Source organism: Lampetra fluviatilis, chromosome 1, assembly GCF_964198595.1.
Source record: "Lampetra fluviatilis chromosome 1, kcLamFluv1.1, whole genome shotgun sequence".
Taxonomy (NCBI): Eukaryota; Metazoa; Chordata; class Hyperoartia; order Petromyzontiformes; family Petromyzontidae; genus Lampetra; species Lampetra fluviatilis.
The window spans coordinates 5,998,038-6,020,722 of record NC_136275.1 but is presented as its reverse complement, the minus strand read 5'-3'; the positions used below and the strand labels follow the sequence as shown (position 1 = coordinate 6,020,722).

General features: G+C 45.4%; 2 protein-coding genes across 10 annotated transcripts in view; both read right to left on the bottom strand.

Moving 5' to 3' along the window:
• Positions 1-3,634, bottom strand: part of CFAP65 (cilia and flagella associated protein 65) — a 36,497-nt gene extending 32,863 nt beyond the window's left edge. For 5 of the 7 annotated variants that reach the window (XM_078854869.1, XM_078854877.1, XM_078854894.1 and 2 more), the window contains exons 1-2: positions 3,583-3,634; positions 1,034-1,102 (exon numbers count right to left, since the gene is read on the bottom strand). In XM_078854869.1, coding sequence (XP_078710995.1) covers positions 1,034-1,102 — 69 coding nt within the window. In that variant the 5' untranslated portion in view covers positions 3,583-3,634. Of the gene's footprint in view, positions 1-1,033; positions 1,103-3,582 lie in introns of those variants that run through there. The other 2 variants (XM_078854912.1, XM_078854920.1) reach the window with 2 other exon arrangements.
• Positions 3,635-4,936: 1,302 nt separating this feature from the next.
• Positions 4,937-22,685, bottom strand: part of UBE3C (ubiquitin protein ligase E3C) — a 45,530-nt gene continuing 27,781 nt past the window's right edge. For all 3 annotated transcript variants that reach the window (XM_078854857.1, XM_078854838.1, XM_078854847.1), the window contains exons 15-24: positions 22,463-22,567; positions 21,953-22,040; positions 17,574-17,671; positions 17,273-17,405; positions 16,126-16,373; positions 15,354-15,566; positions 13,750-13,938; positions 13,074-13,140; positions 10,637-10,767; positions 4,937-10,022 (exon numbers count right to left, since the gene is read on the bottom strand). In XM_078854857.1, the coding sequence (XP_078710983.1) occupies positions 9,852-10,022; positions 10,637-10,767; positions 13,074-13,140; positions 13,750-13,938; positions 15,354-15,566; positions 16,126-16,373; positions 17,273-17,405; positions 17,574-17,671; positions 21,953-22,040; positions 22,463-22,567 (1,443 nt within the window). In that variant the 3' untranslated portion in view covers positions 4,937-9,851. The remainder of the gene's footprint in view (positions 10,023-10,636; positions 10,768-13,073; positions 13,141-13,749; positions 13,939-15,353; positions 15,567-16,125; positions 16,374-17,272; positions 17,406-17,573; positions 17,672-21,952; positions 22,041-22,462; positions 22,568-22,685) is intronic.

Here is a 22,685-nt window from a genome sequence, read left to right as displayed (position 1 = left end):
TGATGTCCCCCCCACCCCGATGCGTGCAGTTACTACTATACAGTTGGTACATGCTACCACTATAGGCCGTAGATATTACTGCAGAGCGGCCGGAGAGATCGTGGCTGGGGGGGGGGGTCAGGGGTAGCAGCCCAGCCCCAGCCTGCCAAGGTGCCACCACGGCCGGCTGGACAATCTAGGCGAGGCCGGAGGCTCTGCACGGGACTAAGCCTCACCAAGCCACTCTGTCAGGTGAGTACTTTGTGCTATAGAGTCGATAAATACTGCTATAGAGTCAGCATGTACTACTGTAGTGATAGCAGGTACCACCACAGTCGGTATGCACTGCTGTAATCATAGCAGGTACCACCACAGTCAGTACGCACTGCTGTTAGATTTTTAAGAGTAGTTTTTTAAATATTTTTTTGACCCGGGCAACGCCGGGTACTTCCCAATAGTCTTTAGTAAATCAAAGCATGCTGAGAACAGTGCCAGCCTACGGCAGTGAACTGGAATAATGCAATTAAAACCGAACCAGTTCACTTCGAGTCTATACTGCACCAAAACTTAAGATCTTCATCAGGGGTAGATATATATATCGAAGATAATGGTTTATATAGTTTATCACAGGCCTATCATGCAAAGTTGACTAGGTGAGTTTTCATGCATTTCATTTAACTGATTTATATTATTGTATATGAGGCTGAAGAAACAGATGTCAGTTACAATACCAAGTAACATGAGCAAAGAGAAGAAATCGATCTTTCTTTATTTATATACGACTATCTTCCCGTCCAAAACCAATGTTATGGTGGCCTTATAATCTCATTGTGTCTTATAACTCACGTTATTATCGCTAATTACATACCCACAAGGACCAACGCGTATTATAAAGCGTCGCAGAATCCACGCATGTTTGTAATCATTAGCCCATGTTAATTTGCAATGTTAATAGTTACATATAGTTCATACTTTTTATGATAAAAAAAAACATTTGAACTGGACATTGTAATAATGAAAATTATACAGCTGAGGTAATATTGAAATGTCATACCTTTTCATTTAATTGGTGAGGATGCATTGACGGGGCAGGGGTTGGGCAGGGCTGACAGTGCGCCAGCATCTGAATACAAGACAAAAAGAACAAGGGTAGTCTGCCTTATATGATCTAATAGTCCCACTTTGATGCATGCTGGGATATACTTTGCATACTTATCATCTTGACAGATAATTATAAAGATCTGTCACAGCACTTTTTTGTATTACACATCAAATGACAAGGTTGGGCACACTGGCTTGGGCAGGAAACCTCTCATCAATAAAACAAAATAACTTTACATTTCAAAAACTTCCTCATTTTATTGAGGTTGTAATTCGTGGAGGAATAACAATTAAATAGCCTGGTGATTTGATAACTTGTCACAATGAAGTGTACAAGGGGCCGGCCATAAATGACGTCACGCACCTGGGGGGGGGGGGGGTCAGACATTTGTGACGATGTGTGACGAGGGGGGGGGGTGAGAAATGTGGCGTCATATCAAAATGCGCAACTTTAAATAAATATAGACAACACGTTCTACTTAATTAAATAGACTTTTAATACAATTTTCTCCTACAACATCAGAGTGCAGCGCCACATTAAATACGCACTACAGTGACAATAGTTTAAAGCGATTTGAAGCATGTTTTATTTGGGGGGGGGGGGGCAGGCCGTGTGATGAGGGGGGGGGTAAAAAATCGGCCAAAATCGCGTGACGTCATTTATGGACGGCCCCAAATTCAAATAAAACATTATTTTCTGTGAATGGAGTAGCCACTAGTGGCTGGGAAGGGGGTACACGAAAGGATAACCACTGCAATAAATGCACACTCTATTCATACGTCTAGTGTCCGTGTGCTATATTCTCCCGATGAAAACTAAACTATTTAATTTTTTAAACTTTACTTTTTTTTCATCAGGTAAGGCCCACTGAGCAATATAGATTTTTTTTCCAGAAGCATCTTGGCCACAAATGATAGCTCAACGAAGTGGCTTATCGTGTGGACATTTATTGCAGCCAAATACCCCAAACGCATGTTTCTAAAGTGGAGGGAAAAACCGGAGGACCTGGAGAAAAATACACGTGCCCACGGGGAGAACAAGCAAACTCCAAATATACAGGCGAGCATTGGCCCAGATAAGAGGAAGTGATCCTTAAGTCTCTACAGATTCATTGTATAATGCAAGCTGTTTGTTCAGACGAGTCACAGTGGGAATTCGTTTCCCGAACAGGCAGGGTTCTTATTATTAACCATGTAAAAAAGATTTAACTACACATATTTATACCATCTTCTTTGACAGGTACTATTCTACTTTACCTAGTGTTGACATCCCCAACGTTTAACAGTACTGCTTTCTTGTATTTGGATTGTCAGCCAACACCGGCCGCAACCTCGAGTTGAGGTGCACCAATTGTTCTCTGTTAGCCGCCCCCCCCACCGGTCCATTCATTGGCTACCACATTCAGATAAGCCTCTCCCCCCCTCCCCCTCTTGGATGTTTGTCCCTCACTTGATACAGTAAATTTAGCTGTGACGGTCCAACCTGATGATGGAGACTTGTGTGCCTCCGAAACGTCGTGATTTATTATTTTATTTCTATTATTATTTCTATTATTTTTATAAATTTTTATTTTTACCTACGTGACTTTACCGAAAAAGCCTAAGAGTATGAATCATTGCAGTCAATTATTCTAGTATTATTTGAGCGTTTGCATAAATGGGAGGTGCACTCTGGTTGTATGTCGTGTAACATTATCACTGCCCATCCTTGTTTTCCCACGCGTTACCACTCCAATAAACGGAGTAAAATGTGTGGTTAGAACCTGACAATTGGACCTGATCATAGCACTCCCCCCATATCAAATCAGACAAGCCGATAGGATTATTGCCAAATATTGAAACTGAAGCGCCGGGAGGTCAAATCAAAGTTGGGACCTCTGTCTGCGGTTGCAAGTCGTGTTCGAACCATGACACCGCAGGGCAGCATTCCAAACATTTACGAATACAGAAAACATCGATTCTATATCGGTAGCGTCACGCTTGATAATGATGTAAATTGACACTAATATATGAGCCGTAGACGAATGTTTAACCACAAATAAAAACGTTTAATGCTGCAAGTAAAACAATCAAAATGTAAAGTCAGCGTCTCCCTTCCCCAACGAGCACGTGCGGTTCTGAGGCAGCGGTGGAAATTCCGCATTCCTCCGACGGGGCTCGGTCCATCCACAGAAAAAAACCAGTTGATTTTCCGTTGGTTAATTCTTATATCATCGACCTCGTGGTGATGATTGACGCGATTGATCTCACAATCCTCCGAATGCAAGCGTTAAACGTTGTACGGAACAAGGCGTGAAACAATCAATCAACGAACAATCGCGTTCGTGACCAAACGGGGAACTTCACGACGGCCGCTCGCTCCGTAACTCCCCCGCGTTATCGATACAAAAGAGCGCCAGGCTGTCAAACAAACGTAACGTCTACCATCAACGTCGACGAGGGTTAAACTTGACAAAACGCGAATGTCGCTGGTTTACTGTGGGGGGGGGGGTAGCACGGCACCTTGCGCCGCGAGTTGGAGGCGACTCGGCGGGCCGCGTGGCGCGCTGCCGTGGCAACGGAAAGGCGTGACGTCACGACGCCTTGGCCAATGAGAGCAGTCGCTGCGCCACACACTGCCAAGCATGCGGTGTAATGGTGACCGGCCCTGTGTCCCGCGCGTGACGTCACTCCACATAAGGCCCACCACCCTCACGCGTGACGTCACTCCACATGAGGCCCACCCTCCCCCCTGCGTGACGTCACTCCACATGAGGCCCACCCCTCCCTCATTATTATTCATGAGTGGGTGGATTTTGACAGTGTCGCAGGTCCAGCTGAAATAAATAATACTGGTAGGAACCTCCTAGTTACACCAGCTCACAGGGGATTATTGTGTCCGTCCGTCCGTCGTGCATCCAAAAGTGGGAGGGGTGGGGCTGGGTGGAGAGGGGAGGGTGGGAAGGGGCTGGGTGGGGACGGTGGGGCTGGGTGGAGAGGGGAGGGTGGGGCTGGGTGAAGAGGGGCTGGGTGGGGAGGGTGGGGCTGGTTGGGGAGGGGAGGGTGGGGAGGGGCTGGGTGGGGGGTGGGAGGGGTGGGGCTGGGTGGGGGGTGGGAGGGGTGGGGCTGGGTGGGGAGGGGCTGGTCACCCCGTGGTGCCCTTATAAAACTCAACGTTTAACCTACTCACGCCGGCTTGTGCCCGCCCTCACAGTCGGGCATTTTTGCGGAATACACCACGCCGCCGTTGACCCTGGCCATTGACTGAGCAACCCAACGTTCCTACCAGCTCCCTCCGCAGGAATGTTTTAAAATGATTGAACACCCCCCGTGAACGGAGCCTACCGAACGAAAATCTCTCTCCCGATCCCGACGCCTGCTGTATATTTGGAGTGTGCATGTTCTCCCCGTGGTCGCGTGGATTTTTTTCTCCGGTTTTTCCCTCCACATGTAGAAATATGCATTGAGATTACTGCCATGAATGTTCAAATGATAAGCCACTTTGTTTAGCCATCATGTGGCCAGGTCGCTTCTGAAAAATAAGTTAATACCTTAGTGGACTTTGCCTCAAAAGGATGGGGATGGTTTAGTGTTTGGTTTGTATGAGTTTGGTGGATTTGTTTACCTTGATCGTACTGTGTACTGTAATGTTTTTGTATTGTTGTAACGTCCTTACCCGCCCTGACTAGACATCTAATATAGTATAAATATTATGATTGTGATAGTACTGTCGTCCTTGATAGGTGTTTTCCGCAAATGCACTAACGTCCATTGATTGCAATGGTCCCAAGCCTCGTTAATGTCACGTCTTATAGTACATTCAAGTTTTTTTCTTATTCACAAAACCCAGTCTACAAGACAAAAACAACAACACGAATAACGCCAAAAACATTTTAATTATCTTGACCAAAAAATTTTAATTTACAAACAAAAGCACTGGTTAGCTTAAGCCAAGATGTGTAGCCAAGAGCCAACAAATCAAACGGGCACAGTTAAAACGAACAAACATGTCACATCACTCACACAAAACCCAGCACTCACGACTAACGCGCCCGGGGAGATGCCACACCTAAAGCCATCACGTGGTCCGCCCTGGAATAGGTCAACAAATCTAACGGAAAGGATAAAATTGGACAGGCAAAGCCTCAACAGCAAGTGGCAGAAGGTGCAACACAAAATCATGAAAATTATGTTTCAGCCACTATATGCTCCTGTACTGTGTACCTCATTAGGACTGACTTCCGTCTTGGCCCACGGTGCATGAATTCCATTGATTTTGTCACAAACGAGACTGCATTAAAGTAATTGAAAGATAGAGTGCAAACTGATTCAATACACAAATGATATCCATGTTAAAAAGGGTCTTGAAGCTGGTTAGGGCCATGTTACAAAGACAGGTGAATTACATGTGCATGTCACTCACGTTTACAGTGTTGTTTACTGTGGCTTTCAGAAGGGCCATACAGGAAGGAAAAGGTCTGTACGAATATAGCTCCCAAAAAGAGTGCAAGATTGGTATTGCATAAGTTAACGTCAAACATAGGCAAACAAGCAGCATCCATCCATTCTGTCTGTGCGAGACAAATAACTAATACACATTAACAGATCTGAAGCTTTGGTTGGATGTGCTCAATTATTCAAACTCTACACTGAAAAGCATTCTCACCGATATCTGCTACTGTGATAGTATAGTCCAGTTTATCTAGAAACGTCTGGCCAATTGAACCTTATGGCGGGACCCTGGAGTCCCAAATAAACGGAAATCAAATTCGTAATTCATTTATTTTTGGCGACTCTGTCCCACCGCGCACATAAACGCCGCGACCCACCTAGCGCGGATCATTCTGTTATCATGTCGTCCAAACGCAGCGAGGACGAATGAGCAGAAGAAACAGAACTTTGATTAGCGCATCGTGTAGAGCTCGTCGAGAAGAATAGATTACCGTGTCGTTCGCCTTCAACAGACATAAAATGACGTCGCAACGCAATTTATGCGAGAGCCGGGGGGGCTTATGGGACCCCGGGGTCCCGCCATAAGGTTAAATTCTCAAAACCATTGAGAGGGTCCTTGCTTGCAATGTTTGGCAGTATTTTTGTATGTCTGGGAAACCATACGCAAACATGGGAAATGTCAAACATCACAGATATGGTAACATACAGCGCTTGCTGTACCTCTCCTCCGAGCAAATTCGTCTCTGCAGCAAGGCATCTCACACGCATGAGTTCAACACAATCCACCAACTCCACATCGCTAAATTACAGCTGTGTAACGCCATGCTTGGACATTAGGTTTAATTTATTTGCTGCAGCAATGCTCTCAATTGCGTTGTACTTTACTCACTACTTTACCCTAGAAAAAAAAAGTCCTGGAAATAGTATACATATTAGCATCAAATTGTTTTAACATTAAGATTAATGTCATCAGCTGGGGATGACCGTAGTTTGCTCAAAACGATCTAGCAAAAGCCAACATGTTCTTTACATCATTGGCACTGATTGGATGCTTACACGAATGCCTCATGACCCAAACTAGACAAGAGTATAAAATCCATAAACCAATCAAAGCAACAAAAATATGCAAGATTACATATCTTACCAGTTACTTTCTAAATACTTATTTTGCAAATGGCTGACGTTAGCCTGTATTTGTAACTGTAAGGTTTTCCTGAATGAAGCTACTACATTTTAAACACTTTCAAACTAAGGTTGAAAGCATTAATGCATTCGTTCTCGTATGCCGATGCGTATCGGATTGGGGGCCACCATTAATTCTCATAAAGATGAAGCTGTAAACTTGTGTTGCTATTTGGGGCTTGCCCTATTTAAAACTGCCAAAAAATGTAAGGGTTGCCCAAAACTGTCAGCTTCCATATTGATTACATATTTCCAAAGACATGTTAAATCGAATTACATAATCCTTGGATATGTAACATTTTTTCATCGCTTGTTTAGTATTTAAAAGCCAGGTTTTGTACCATGGAAGCTAGTTCGTCCTTGAAAATTGATTAACCAGTTGCCAAGTAGGCTGTGGTTAATCGATCATGTAATTCCTCAAACAGGTATAGGGTATGATCATAACGTTGGTTACCATGAGCAGGTAGTGCGATTTGCACATTACACAAATTGTTGACTTGCACAAGAGGTACGTTTGTCAACCCGAGATGAGCAGCCATCAACACATGACCGTCTTATCAACTCCCAACCTTCCATTTTCAAGTTGCGATAAATTCCTAGATTTGCATCAATATAATCCTCATCGGGTTACTTCTTGCAATGGTTGGAGCAAACCTGACCTACTGCAGATATGCATTTATTTTTTTAATGCGAGGCAGGGAAACAATTGGCATTTGGGATTTTATTCTCAATAATCCAATTGTGAGTGGTGTTTTGAAGAGATTAATAAATATGCAGTCTAAACTCTCGCAGTGAACAGTTGTTTTGAGTGTTGGGGAAAGGACCTCCTCACACGATGTCATCATTAGAAGCCAGTCTTACCACAGCTGGATGAAAGCCACTTCACACAACTGCCATTCTTCTCAGTTGTGCAATGCCACAATCCATCTTGCACCTGCGCATGACCTGACCTCATCACTCCATCAGGCATTATCCCCTCCAGCCATATGCTTTTCTCAGTCACTTAATTTCCTTAACAGTAAATCGTTTTTTTTATTTGCATTTATGATGCATGTGTGCCTCTTGCTCTGCGTATAATTTCCAGTATGCAACTCTCCATGCTTCTTTGAATACTTTAAAATGGTTGGTCCATGTGGCCAACCGATTAGCATGGTTGGCTACGTACGGTGCGAAGTAAGTTCAACTTACATACTTTAATACACATATTCTGCCCCCTTGTGTTGCCTTATGGAGGGTGTATGCCAAAATGGTGCACTGAAATTTTCTGCAGAGGGAATGGCACATCGAAATCAACAAAAAATATTAGACCTCAGAGTAGGTTTTTGCCGAAGTTAAAAAAAGTAAACAATATACCATAATGCATTTTTGTGCCGTTACTGGTAAGTGGACTGAGACCATCCACTTATGACAATGTGGGTTCATCATGGGTGATGACCTGTTTTTGAAACCAAGATCTCAGCAATGATCCAATAAGAATGTTAAGCCTCCTGAGCCACCATTGGAAAAATACCAAACACACGTGCTCAGTGCTCTTAACAGCTCCAGATAATAAATTAAAGGCAGCACAAAGTCATTGCTCTGAAGCAATAAATGCATGTTCGTGCAAATTGAATGAGAAATGCTGAAAATTATATTCATAGAAAGTCGGTGCAAATATATGGAACCATTTTTACTTACGGGGCAAAATGAGTGAAAACTGTATGCGCATGAGTAAATGAAGACAACCAAAAGCTTGAATTGATTGCTTGTTTTCAGTTAAAACATCAACTCATACTCCAAGCACCTACATTGTAGTTGTGTACATGGTAAAACCACAGCTTTTCTGGCAAAAACATGTGAACTTAATTGGGCAAAAGCTATTCCTTTTTGGGCTGGTTGCCAGTGGACCCTGCACAGCAAAGATGTTACATTAGCAAATAAAACTGTACTCATTATGTGAGCCACTCTGACCAGTCACATTCATGAGAAATTAACTACTTAATTATATAATCTTGGCAGAAATAATAGCATGCTCAAATGCCTTTGGATTTTAAAAAAGTTAATTCTTACCATGGCTTGCTGTCTGTAGAACTGTTACAAAAGCAACCATTGTAACAGTGGGTCTCATACTATGAGCACATATCCACGAAAACAAAACTATTAATCTGAATGTAGATTAAATCCTGCATCTAGTCATGAAGCCTCGCTGAGTTGCACGATCTCTTACGCAAGGGTCTGCATAGAGTCGTTTTGCCAATTATTGAATATTTTTACATGAATGGAAACCAAAGTGCCTGGGGAAAACCATACAAGGGGACGACGCTACTAAAATCCATAAGTGTAGGTCAGTAACCTTGCTATTCTGCCATCAACTGGATACCTCAAAGCCAAGTTAGTTGTTTCACTCGTACAATGAAGTCTGTGTACACCTAAACCTGGCTCTAAAGTTCTTAAATGCATGGCCACTCTTATGTCTTATTATCGTGATGAGAAAATCGGCAATCTGCAAAGTTTATTACAGCTATAAAGCCCCACTACATTTACACATCTGCACTGTTGAAAGCGTGTGACCTTGTGAATAGGACTCGGGATAAATAAGAAGTGCGTGTAAGCTTCGAGTAACCTGAGCCGAGCACAAAGCATTACACAGCAATGGGGCATCCCTTAACGGCTGCAAACTGATTAAACCCAAACCCCGTGGCACACTGCTCGTCTCTCCTCCATCAAACAGTCACGCCCCTGCACGTGACACCAAGCTGATCAGCTCTGAAAAACACTCGTAAACAAATTCAAGAGGAAACATTAAATTCGGACACACATTTAGATGAAAGGTGTCCATTTCTGTCACTGGTGATACATCTGAACTCGAAGGGCATGCAATGCTGCAGGCACACAGCGGGTAATTACCAAGGTAAAGTCTGTGTGGTCGACCACAGGAGCTCCTGTCCTTGCCCCTTGTGCGAGAACATGGTCACATGATTGTCCAGCAATGCAGTCTCTGCGAGCAGTAAACCTACACCGGGAGAGTGGCAATGGTGTGCCCTCCCACATGCGCATCCCTTCCACACACGCACCCTTAAACGTTCACAGTCTATACTGAGCCCTGCCAGTGCAGCGTGGCTTCTGTTGGTGGTGGTGGTGGTGGCAGCATCTGTGCTACGAGCCGGAACAGGCGGGTGTTAGCTGAGCTCGAAGCCAGCGGCCGACTCGATGGCATAAAGGAGCTTCCCGCGCATCGTCTCTTCTTCCAGAAACTCGGGCAGCTTGAGCAGATTCATGCAGGTGCTGGCCGTGGGCAGGCGCTCAGGGTCGGCTCCGCCGTTGTGAACGCAAAATGCAGGGAACAGCTCCTGAGAGAGATGATGACATAGGCATGAGGTAGAAAGGAGATAACAGTATGTTAGGAAATCACGGGGTGGCAAGAAGCATCACCATTGATCATCAAAGCATTTCCCTGCAAAAATAAATATGCATAGGACAACTGCTGTTGATGTGCCATTTGATTTGAAGCTTTCGTGACTGCAGGAATCCATACTCTAATTCCTCACATTAACATGATGCTAATCTCTCACATTATCATAGATACTTCCGTGCCCAGTTACATGCTAATTTCTCACTTTAACATCATGCTAATCTCTCACATTACCATAGCCACTTCCGTACCCAGTTACATGCTAATTCCTCACATTAACATCACTAGACCCAGCCACTTCTTTATGACCCTTGGGCTACACCCACTTCAAACCTTTTAAAACAGTCTGCATCAGCAGCAGACCATGCTTTCCCACCTGATGACGGACGCTTGTGTTGCGCCCGAAACGTCGTGATCTATTTTATTTAATACCTACGTGACTTTACCGAAAGAACCAAAGAGTACGTTATCATTTTACTGACCCCCAAGTTGACCCCGTATTGGGATTTGCACTCAAAACATTCCGATTGTGTGTCCCTTGCTTAGTCTCACCTTAAAGCCAAGAAGAGGCGGGCGGGAGCAGCTGGTGACAAACTTCAGCAGCTTGCGTTTCTGCTCATCCGTAAATCCCTCGACTACATGCCAGAACACTTTGATGACGGGGTGATCGGCTGTGTATCCACCTGCCAGCCCCGGACACACAGATACACATGCATACATAGATGCAAATATCGCCAGTATAGCAAACACCTATTAAGGCCAGGACTATGCCTGGTCACCTTTGTGCTCATGTTTTCACACCACACAAGGTATTAATTTAGGGCTGAATCAATCAAGGAGGGGCCAATGAGAGGTTCAAATGCCACTTGCCATGGCCAGGAATCGAAATAATGCTGCCATGTTCATTGTGCAATGCATTAAGCATTGCACCACCACACTCTACAAAAGCACACCTACACATGTGTAGTGACATGGGAGGGGAGGGGCTGCTGGGGGGCTCTGGGACCCTGGGCGGCCCAGGCACTTGGGCCCCTTGGCGCCGGGCGCTGGGTTCCCAGGCGGCCCAGACGCTTAAGCCCCTTGGCGCCAGGCGCTGGGTTCCCGGGCGGCCCAGGCGCTTAAGCCCCTTGGCACCACCAACGGGGGGGGGCTGTGTGTGCTCTGTGGGATATCTGGGGGCGCACACGGCCCCACCCCTCGTTGGGGACTAGGCATAAAAGGGGAGCTCTCTGGACGATCAGGGCCAGTTGTAGCTCAAGACCCAAGACCAGCCATGTGAGGACCCTGGGACGCTGTGAGGGCCAGTGGTGGGACTCTGGAACTCCTGGCTCTACGTCCTTGTGAGGGCGAGTTCCAGAGCGTAGCCAGAGTAGTGTATCTAGGCTGTGAACTTAGGCTGTGTACCTAGGCTGTAACAGAGTATCAGGACTGTTGGAGTGCTGTTGGATTGTAATAAAGAAGTTACCTCTACAAGTGTCTCCGGAAACCATTACACATGTACACAAAAACTAAAGATCCACCATCCGGCCCAGAAGATGTCCCTCATCAAAACACTACACCATAGGGCCCGCTGCATCTCCGACCAGCGCCACCTAGCCAGTGAACTGGAGCACGTACACCAAGCCCTCAAGATGAATGGATACTCAGACCGCCCCAACCATGGGGAGACAACCATCTGAGGACCCAATCAAAACCATCACCTTGCCATACATAGCAGGTGTTACCAAAAAGATTTTCAAAATCTTAAACAAACACAATATCCAGGTCCGATTCAATACAGTACACAACATTCGTGATTTGATCCCATCTGTGAAGGATGTTATTCCTGACATGCAATACCCTGGTGTCTACAAACTAAGTTGTATCTGCGGTAGCAGTTACATTTGGGAAACGAAACGACATGTCTTGGACCGTGTTCGCGAACACAAGGCAGATTTGAAACATGGCAGAACCAATACCTCTGCAGTGGCTGACCATTGTTTTAACGCTGTGGGCTCACATGATATTGTTTTTTTCCGAGACCAAGGTACTCTGCAAACCTTCGGGCTACTATCAAAAATTTGTCCATGAAGCCATCCAGATATATAAACACAGAGACAATTTCAACCGAGAAGATGGGTATAAGCTGAGCAATCATTAGAAGGACGTTATTAACCAAGTAAAGTCGTAACTTGCTGTGGTGCTTCCATTCCTTCCCTGCCGTTTGGCTGTTATCTCCGACTCTCTGAGTTGCATTGCCCTGTTAGGTGCCTCTGCATTAACGGGCTGGGCTCTGACTAACATGGCCACCTCTGTTCCCTTAGCCTCGATGTACTGATAGTTCTGGCTGTGTGATGGGCTTTGTCTCACTGGCACGACCACTGTTGCGGTGGTTCCCTTGCGTGTACGATCTTGCCTCACAGCGCAGTTAGCAGCGCCGCAGCTTGTGTAAACATGACATTCACTTACTAATCCCCCTGCGTAATCTCTCCCATCAACATAGTGCTAACCTCCCAATAACACTGCTGTTGTACGCATATGTGGGGAATGATACTCTTATGCGGCGACGGAAGCTCATTTCATGCTAATCTCTCTCCCTAATCTCTCTTTCCCTAATCTCCCCCATTAACACAACTGATGCGCTTGCATCCGGGGATGGAATTCCTTTCCAGCTCAGACCCCGCTTGCTTGCCCATCGCCACGTAAATAACCTCTTGTTGTAACAGCTCTCTCGCTGGTTCAGCAGTTCCTCTGTTGGATTATTTTTTCCATCTGAGGACGACCGCTTGTGTTGCGATCGAAACGTCGTGATACATTATTTTTTTGTTTAATTTTTATACCTAAGTGACTTTACCGAAAGAACCAAACAGTATCCACTATATAGCCTTATAGGCCAGAACAGTATTTGTTGTTAGGTTCAGATACCATGCACCACTGACGTTGCATACGATTGGGAACGGAATCCTGATAATTGTGCCCTCTGTAATATTGGTCTCCGTAAGACACTTACCAGAGTAGTTGGTGAAGTTCTTGAGGTCCTGTAGGTCAATGGGGACCTGTGCTCCAGAAAGCAGCACCTACAGCCATATGAAGGGGAAATAGTAGGTGGGGCACAGCATCGTGTCAATAACTGGGCAAGCTTACACGACATTTAATGGAAGTGCATCTGAATGAGCATATCAAGTACAGTAAAAGGTATAAATGGAACAATCTAAATTAAAAGGAAACCTCTAATTTCCTACGATGGTTCTTTTTCAGTAATTGGTGAATAGGCTTAGACTATCAACTCAGACAATTCAGAATGTGGTTTCATCAAAGGTGGCTAACATCTGCCCATATAAACATTTGACCATAAAGTTTAGCACAGTAATGCTGTAAAGTGCCAATGGAGACGCCAACCACTCCACTGCTCATTTTAGCAGGCAGACACGTTGACTTTGACTTAAATGTAATGCATAACACTACAAAAACAATGTTTACTCAAGAAAGTCTCACCGAGTCCCAGGACAGGAGGAGCCACTGCCAACACACACGGAGGTGTTTATCACTTGCGTGGTTCAGTTAAACCTGGATCACAGGTTGTGCATAGCTGCCACCGCAGTGAACCAGAGGTCCTCCGACTCCCATGCACTCCTCTGCCACCTCGTCTCTCACCACAGCCCCTCTCTCTCTCCTGCTTGCCTCACCTGCAACTCCTGCTCGTCGAACATCCGCAGCCACTCGAGGTTGATGACTGTAGCCAGGCCCTGGCGGAAGGCCAGGCAGTGTTGCCGGATCTGCCGGTTGAGGCGGTAGTCGGCCACCAGGTGAATGTACGCGATGCGGTTCGCACTTGTCACTGGGATATCCTTGCCGCCCGCTTTGAGCTCCACCACCTGCAGGGAAAGTTTATGGAGCCTTCAGTTAACAACAGTGGGACCTTGGTGTCTTGTTGAACAGCAATATCAGCAACTGTACTTTAACGTGGATGCTACAGTGGTTAGAGTACTCAACTTGCTATCGGAAGGTCGTGATTTTAAAACCGCTTAAGGGTCAACTTGCCCCATTATCCCTCTGGTGTCAACAGAGTGAGTTGGGGGATGTGAGCAGTAATTGACTTAATGAGAAATTGGCCTATGCAAAGGGAATGTAGAAATTCCACAACTGGCTAAGGACAGCTACTAAAGATGAGTGCAATTGCAATGCATTTTTTAAGAAGACAATTGAAGTTTCACCAAGAACCATTTTTAACTTAGCCTGAAAATAATGAATCAATATCAACACTGCCATAAATGACATGAACACTACCTGAAAGGAGGGTAACATCTGGCAATGGCAATTCTTCAAGAGCACAAGGCGGCCAAACCAGGTTCTAATGTCACTTGCTACAATTATTTTGCATGTCCAGGAATCAAACCCAGGTCATCAGGAACACAGTGCAGTACAGGTGTAGTGACGTAAATGGAGTCACTATGGCGTTTAGCGCCAGCTACTGTCACAAGAGTGGAACTTGACTTAAAGCTTTCGTGACTGCAGGAATTCATATTCTTTTCTGAAGACGACCGCTTGCGTTGCGACCGAAATGTCATAGTTTTTTGTTATTCTTTGTTATTTTCTTTGAACCTATCTACGTGACTTTACCGAAAGACCCAAGAATAAGAGTGGAACTGTGCGTCTTGAGCCTCTCTCTGGCACCAGAGCAGGTATGGCATGGAAGCGGGCGCTAGGGGGCATGGCTCTGGTGACAGGCAGAGAGAGGGCAAGTAAGGAAGTGACAGTCTAGGTGAAACCGAGAGGGCACGTGACCAGGAAAGGGGAGCGAGGGGGGCCAAAGGGTGGCGAGAGGGACACGTGATATATGGCCCAGAGCCTTCTCGTAGGATCTAGAAGAGGGCGTGGCTGAGGGCGGAGCCAGGCCAAGCTCAGAGGCATAAAAGGGAAGTCCCGAGAGCCAATCCGGGCTGTCCGTTGGAATGGAACTCGTCGGTGCTAAGTCTCTTCGATCCTCGGTCTTTATGCTCGGTTTCGTGGGTCAGGCAGTATGTTACTGACTGAGTCGGTTATGTAGTTACCCCATTGTGGTAAAGTTACCCCATTGTGGTATAGTTAACCAAGTCTACATTTATGCAGTTACCATGTTGGGGTGTTACAATAAATGTGTTGCCTCCAAGTTGTAGTGTGTGTCTCCGTGGAACCCACTACACAGGCACCACAATATAACCAGCAAACATGTGTCCATACACGCACATACAAAGGCACGCACACTACACTCAAACCACACAAGCACAGATGAACCCATACAGACACACACCTGTGCCTCGCCAAGCTCGTTGTTGACCACAGTGAAGTTGAGTCCCAGCTCTTCGACGTCGCCCTGGTAGCTCTTGAGGAAGAGCAGGTTCCGGTAGACCTCCGGGTCAAGAGATGCCAAGTGGTGGATGTCCACATCACCAGTCGTGCCCAGCAGCTTGGATAGGAAGAAGCCGGCAAACGGCAGTTCCACCAGCATGTTCTCATACAAGGCCTGTGGGGACAAACCGCACGGCACAATCCTCCATGGGTTGTAAACGCACAAATAATTGAAATGTAATTCTTCCATTTAATTAAATATAAAATCTACAGGTTGTGAGGGGTACATGGACAGTGGATATGTCAGGATACGAGTACAGTAATACCCCGGTTTGCTGGGGATGCGTTCCTGAAAGGTGCAACGAATATCGAAAACAACGTAAATCAAAGCAATTTACAGGGTACGTGGAGGTGAAGGCTGAGGTTATAGATACGAGAAAGAATGGATGCTGTCAGCGACATAAGTGGTTTGCCACGACGAAAATCAGGTAGTGGTGTTAATAAAGTGATGAAGGATTTGCTAAATGACGGAAAAAGGGGAGACATAAATCGGGGGCATTACTGTACACGACAAAAAGTTGGGAACCACTAAAGTCAGCACTCACATTTCTAAAGCCTCTGCTTGGCCACCACCCGACTTTCATTAAAGCTACTACATATCTTACTTGAATGTTCCACCTCTGTAAAACCACAACCATGCGTTCCTTTCTCCGCGCGACTTTCCTATCACAGACCTTGCCGAGCATGCGTCCCAGGAAGTAGTAGTGTCGAGTGAAGCCATCACCGACCAGCAGGCGAGCCTCGGGGTTGGGGTACAGCAGGCCCTGGTTGGTGGTGCGGAAGAAGCCCTGATGGGGGTTGAATCCTGTCTTAAGCAGCTCGTTGAGAAACTCTCGGAAGATACCTCCCCCGTCGATACCAGCCTCGTCCAGGCCATGCGCGTTCAGGAGGTGAACCCGGATGCGGCGCCGCAAGTCAGGCTCTGTTTGAGATGTGCAGTTACACAGGCGTGAGCACTGAGTCGGTCAACAAAATTCCCCATCATCACCCAGCACTCAGAAATTAAAGTAACTGAATGTGATTGACCTATCCACGAAGGCCTCAATGAGTCTCAAGCCTCTGTGATTCAGGAGGGCCTTGCATTGAGTTGTTTGGCCAATTCTGTTTGAATGGTTGTTTTACATGTAGCAGAAAAGCAGAGAACTCAGAGAAAATCCAAGTATACGTGGGGATAACACTCACAAATCCATACAGACCTGTTCACGAATCCATTTGCTGGACTGCCCCATCCTGGCCATCTCACAGCCCATGATGAAACCTGGGTTATGCACCAACCTTGCCTTCAAAGCACTATCGGTGTAGTTACATTACTCTGCCGAGCTTTACAGTCAAAGGTCACAATCGTAAAGTTGGTCGAGTGGCTCAGAGGACCCAAATGGTGTCGGGGAACTAACTCAGCAACACTTCAATCTTGGGTTAAAGTTCCCGCTGTCCAAAACCAAACCAGTTTTTCAAGTCTTGCAAGTTGATGCGGTCTCATCCTAATCAATGAAAAATAAACGTATTTTTACTTGATTCATGAATCCCAGCTCTTGACAAATAAAACATTATACATGTACATATACTCATTAGAAGACTCATAATGAAAAAAAAGGTGTGCCATCCTTTTATGTGTATGAGAGGCCTACTGATGTAAATTTAAAAGTGGTTCTTAGACAATCTTACGGGGGGCTGTCCTCTGGTAGAATGTGATGTTACACTGCTCACTCTGTGAGCTCGATGGGTGCAAGTTCTTTCATCTCTCAATGTGACGCCAATAGCACAGGTCGCATATCATTGGTCTCAGTCCTCGCAGTGCATAAGCGGGGCTCAATCCCTCACCATTCTCTGGCGAGAGCTTGTCATAAGCGTCCTCGTAGATGTAGGGCCGCCGAATAGTCACGTTGATGCCCACAAAGAAGGGGCTGTCACCCTGTGACTCTTCCTTGTCTGATGAGATCAGACGCTGGAAAATCTGTTTGAGGAGATGTAACACAATCACAGTTGGAACCTCTTTTCACAGGGTGTAAGTGGTTGTGAATCTGACAATACTAATATGAATAGAACAACTTATTTAAATGTTGGTTGTTGAAAATCAATTCACGTGTATACGTGTATAAAGCAGATGTGAACACAAGCAGACCTTGACTCGCTCCTGGAAAGGCACCACGAAGGGCAGCTCAGTGAGGATGGCCAACTGCCTCTCCTCGCTCACCGAGAGTGGAGGGCCCTCGTCACCCACTGCACAAGACAAAGACAAAGCCCACACTTACAGCCTTAACAGACTGTTGGGGCAAACACCTCTGAAGGCAGCACAGCACACGAGGGGGTGAGTGGCCAGCACCATGCCCAGCCGACTTTGTCTCCCTAGTGGCGATGATTATACATCGCACCAGGTACTCGTATGAGGCTAAGTCGACATAGGGCAGTCCCAGGACTGGTTCTCGTCACTTGTGTTGGCTGCGAGCGGGAATCGAATTTGGGGTCACTCACTGCACCCCCACAAACACACCATGGTCGGACAGATGCAAATGCATGCTTATTAAAAGGCATGGGAACGCCACCAAACCACATACACAATAATAATAAACAATGAGTGCGCACACACCTCTAGAGCCATACAGTGGCTAGCACATGCCTATTAAAACAAAGTAGATGCATACTGATGTTTACACACGAAATATACATCAATTGTACATGACAAAGATCATGACAAATACACACAGTAAGACACCACCATTACACTACACACGCACATTCAATCACAATCAACGATTTTTGGGTTTAGATCGCGTTATTTATAAATGTGTCGTAACCCTCCACCACCCTACACGGCCAATCAGTAAAAAAGTGTCACGTTGACAAAAGACAAATAGTTCACTGCTTTAGCCCACCGGTGTGTTGAAGCGTGAAACCACAACATTTACAATTTGAGTACGACGTTTTGCTGGTAATTGCATCCAGCATCATCGGGCAATTCGCCAGAATGGTGAGGCTCTGCTGTGTCTCCCGTTCTTATATAGAGCAGCAGCAAGGTGACGTCATCATTAACTCATTAACTCATCAGGTACAAAGATTTGAGGGGGGGGTTATTGTAATTATATACTTGATTAGTAATAAGGCTATTGTTCCGATGCGAGTTGTAGATTAGTAATCATTTGGAATGTGTTCTATTGTGATTATGCTACATTAATAATCAGTTAGTGCTTGTTTCCCTTATAAGGAATTGTAATGCATCTTATTTAATAATACGCTTCCAGGCCGCACTAAGCCTGTAGCTGTATGAGCGATTAAAGTTATTTCTGTTTCTCTCAATCTCAATGGATTCTCTAATTAGTCTTTGCCAGTAGTAACTAGTTTTACACAACACTTCAACGTTGTCAAAATCAATTGAGTGTCCCTGTTGGCAAGCATGTTCTGCCACTGCCGACAGTTGTGTTTGCGATAGTTTAATATTTCTCTGGTGTTCTTTTAGTCTTACATTAACGTTACGCCCTGTCTGTTAGTGGTGAGGGTGAGTGGTGATTGGTGAGGGTGAGTGGTGAGGGTGAGTGGTGAGGGTGAGTGGTGAGGGAGATTGGTGAGGGAGATTGGTGAAGGAGATTGGTGAGTGGTGAGTTGTGAGGGTGAATGGTGAATAGTGAGTGGGAGTGGTGAGGATGAGTGGTAAGGGTGAGTTGTGAGTGGTGAATGATGAGTAGTCAATATGCACTGTTGTAATCATAGCAGGTACCACCACCACAGTATGTACTGCTCTCATCAGAGCAGGTACCACCACCACCACCACAGTATGTACTGCTGTCGTCATAGCAGGTGCCACCACACTCGGTATGTACTGCTGTTATACCAGGTACCACCACCACAATATGTACTCCTCTCATAGCAGATACCACCACAGCAGTATGCACTGCTGTAATCATAGCAGGTTCCACCACAATATGCACTGCTGTCATCATAACAGGTACCAACACAGCAGTATGCACTGCTGTAATCATAGCAGGTACCACCAGTCACTATGCACTGCTATAATCATAGCAGGTACCACCAGTCAGTATGCACTGCTGTAGTGATAGCAGGTACGACCTCAGTCGGTATACACTGCTGTAGTGATAGTAGATACCAGAGGTGGGACAAAGTCATTGTTATGCAAGTCCAAGTCGAGTCGCAAGTCATCAAATTCATGACTCGAGTCTGACTCGAGTCCAAGTCACATGACTCGAGTCCACATCTCATAGGTGGGACAAAGTCATTGTTATGCAAGTCCAAGTCGAGTCGCAAGTCATCAAATTCATGACTCGAGTCTGACTCGAGTCCAAGTCACATGACTCGAGTCCACACCTCTGGTAGATACTGCTATCGAGTTGGTAGATACCGCTATAGTAAATACTAAAACAGTCAGTATATACCACTATAGTCAGTCAATACTGCTACAGTCAGTATATACTACTATACAGTCAGTACATACTACCACGGTGAGTAGCTACTAGAGTCAGTAGATACTATTATAGAGTGAGTAGATACTGCTATAGATTTTGTAGTTACTACTATAGTCAGTGGATACAACTATAGAGTCAGCAGATACTATACAGTTAGTCGTTACGAGTATATAGTCGGTAGATACTACTGTAGGCCCAGTAAATACTACTATGGTCAGTAGTTATTACAGTCACTAAATACTACTACACAGTCAGTAGCTACTACTGGCTCAGTAGATACTACGGTACAGTCAGTAGATACTACTACAGAGTCAATAGATACCACTTCCTCTGTTGTATGTAAGGTGTTGTTAGTATATATACCTACGAGGGGTAAAGATATGTTTTGAGGGGGGGGGGAGACCACAATTTTCGGAAACCTTTTAACATCAACTATTTACCCCACACTTTCTACAACTTTTTGGACTTGTGAAAGCCTCTTATATATTTGTTGGTGGAGAAATGTACAAACAGCCAACCGGGCTTTGACAATACCTTAGTATCTGTGTATATATATGTAAGGTTTTTAAGAAATATATTTTTCACCCGGGCAAAGCCGGGTACTTCCGCTAGTATATATATAAAAGTCAAAATTTGTCTGTGGGTTTGTGTGTGGGTGTGTGTGTGGGTGTGTGTGTGGGTTAGTGTGTTCGCACGCTTGCGAAGGATTTGCCTCTCCAACGGTGGGGTTTACGTTAAATAAAAATAGCCAGGTACCACGCCGTAAGCCCCGCCGTGAGCAAGCACTATTACTTTTTCACATCCGTCAACTTTAAATAAGTTTAATTCCCGAATTTGTGCACTTTCTTATTATTTATTTATGACGCATGCACGACCATACCAACTCACGCGCCTTTGGTGGGGAGGACGGCCCATGTCAAGTAGCACGCCTTCGGTGGGAGTGAGGGGGACATTTTCTTTCGCGTTAAAAATGCTATTAAAAAATACACTAAAAGTAAATTCTTCACTGTGTGATGTCCCTCCCACCCCGATGCGTGCAGTTACTACTATACAGTCGTATAGGCCGTAGATATTACTGCAGAGCGGCCGGGGAGATCGTGACTGGGACGGGGGGGGGGGGGGGGGGGTTAGGGGTAGCAGCCCAGCCCCAGCCTCCCAAGGTGCCACCTCGGCCGGCTGGACAATCTAGGCGAGGCCGGAGGCTCTGGACAAGACTAGGCCTCATCACGCCAGTCTGTCAGGCGAATACTTTGTGCTATAGAGTCGATAAATACTGCTATAGAGTCAGCATGTACTACTGTAGTGATAGCAGGTACCACCACAGTCGGTATGCACTGCTGTAATCCTAGCAGATACCACCACAGTCAGTACGCACCACTGTTAGATTTTTAAGAGTAGGTTTGAAATATTTTTTTGGCCCGGGCAACGCCGGGTATATAAGCTCGTAATTAATAAAATCACATGTGGCTGCAATGTTGATTTCTTACCATGTTCCTAAAGAAAATGAATTTATGGTGAAGTCTGGTCAAACAAATCATGACTGTCGAGGCCTTCATCCTACAGTGGATTAACAAGGGTTGTAATTACTATTCATGCTATCAAATGTTAAGCACTGGAAAATAAGCAGTGTTTTGCTAAATATCAGCGGATACTACCTTTCAGCCAACAAATATGGCCAAGAGGGTTTAGGTTTTAAATGATGAAGAGTGCATGTTTGCCTTCTAATCAGCATGCGTGTGTTGAGAGATGTCAATCCCCAGCCAACTTCTGCTCCAAGGGAAGTCACTCCTTCTTCACTGCTGATCTCCACAGTCTGGGACTCTCTCCCTCTTGACACCTGCACTGCTGACTATCACCCTGTTCAAGCCCATATTTTAAAAAAATGTATTCTACTCTGCATATAACTTCAAATTTATCTCTGTAGATCTCTTCCCCCCAAACTACATTTTTCCTTCCCCTGTTGCCTTCAACATATAAACACTTCCTCTTCCCCATTATGTGTGCATGTCTTTCTTCACATACGGCATCTTGAGATGTGATGATATTTAAGACTCTGGTAATGTTGAGTTCCAGAGCAATGCTGTACCATCTAGCGAGGAGTAGAGGGGACCGATTCCACGCATCCGACGGTTTCTCCACACGTGCCGTGCTGCTGGCCGATACAGCTGGGGTACCTGCAGTGTTGGAAACGCACAGATAACAAGTTACGCATGCGCATGGATTATGTAGTGCTATTTCATTAACAGTATGGAAGCGAATGGGTAGTACTTGAGGTAAAATATGTTTGCATATTTCCATATACTCTTTTGCTACTCATTTGGGGCAATCCCTTGATTAATTTGATAGCAAATGAATAGCAACACAACTGTAGCCTGTAAGTTGCGTTATATTGGATCGTGTTTTAAAGAGTTGTTGTATCCCCACCCTCCTCTTAGGGAGGACCACCATCCAGAAGTAGACTCTTCATGGCAGATGATGAGGAATGATAGTCTGAGTTTATTCCTGACCGGGATTTGATCCCATGACCTTCCATTTGCAAGTGACGTGCTCTAACCATGTACTGAATGAACTGAATCTGTGCACAGCTGTAACGTACTCGGTCTGCACGGATGGACACTTCTGGGGAGAGCCAATGGTTGGAGGGACAGAACGGCCGGCGTGTGTCGCGTGCCTTTAGCATCTTCACCAAATTACTGATCACCTGTAATGACAATGGTGGAGAGAGGCAGACATTTGTTGAGTTAGTGCCCTTCACATTAATGCACCATAACTCCATGTGGTTGGCATCAGTCAATGGACACATCTCTATGTTACCATTC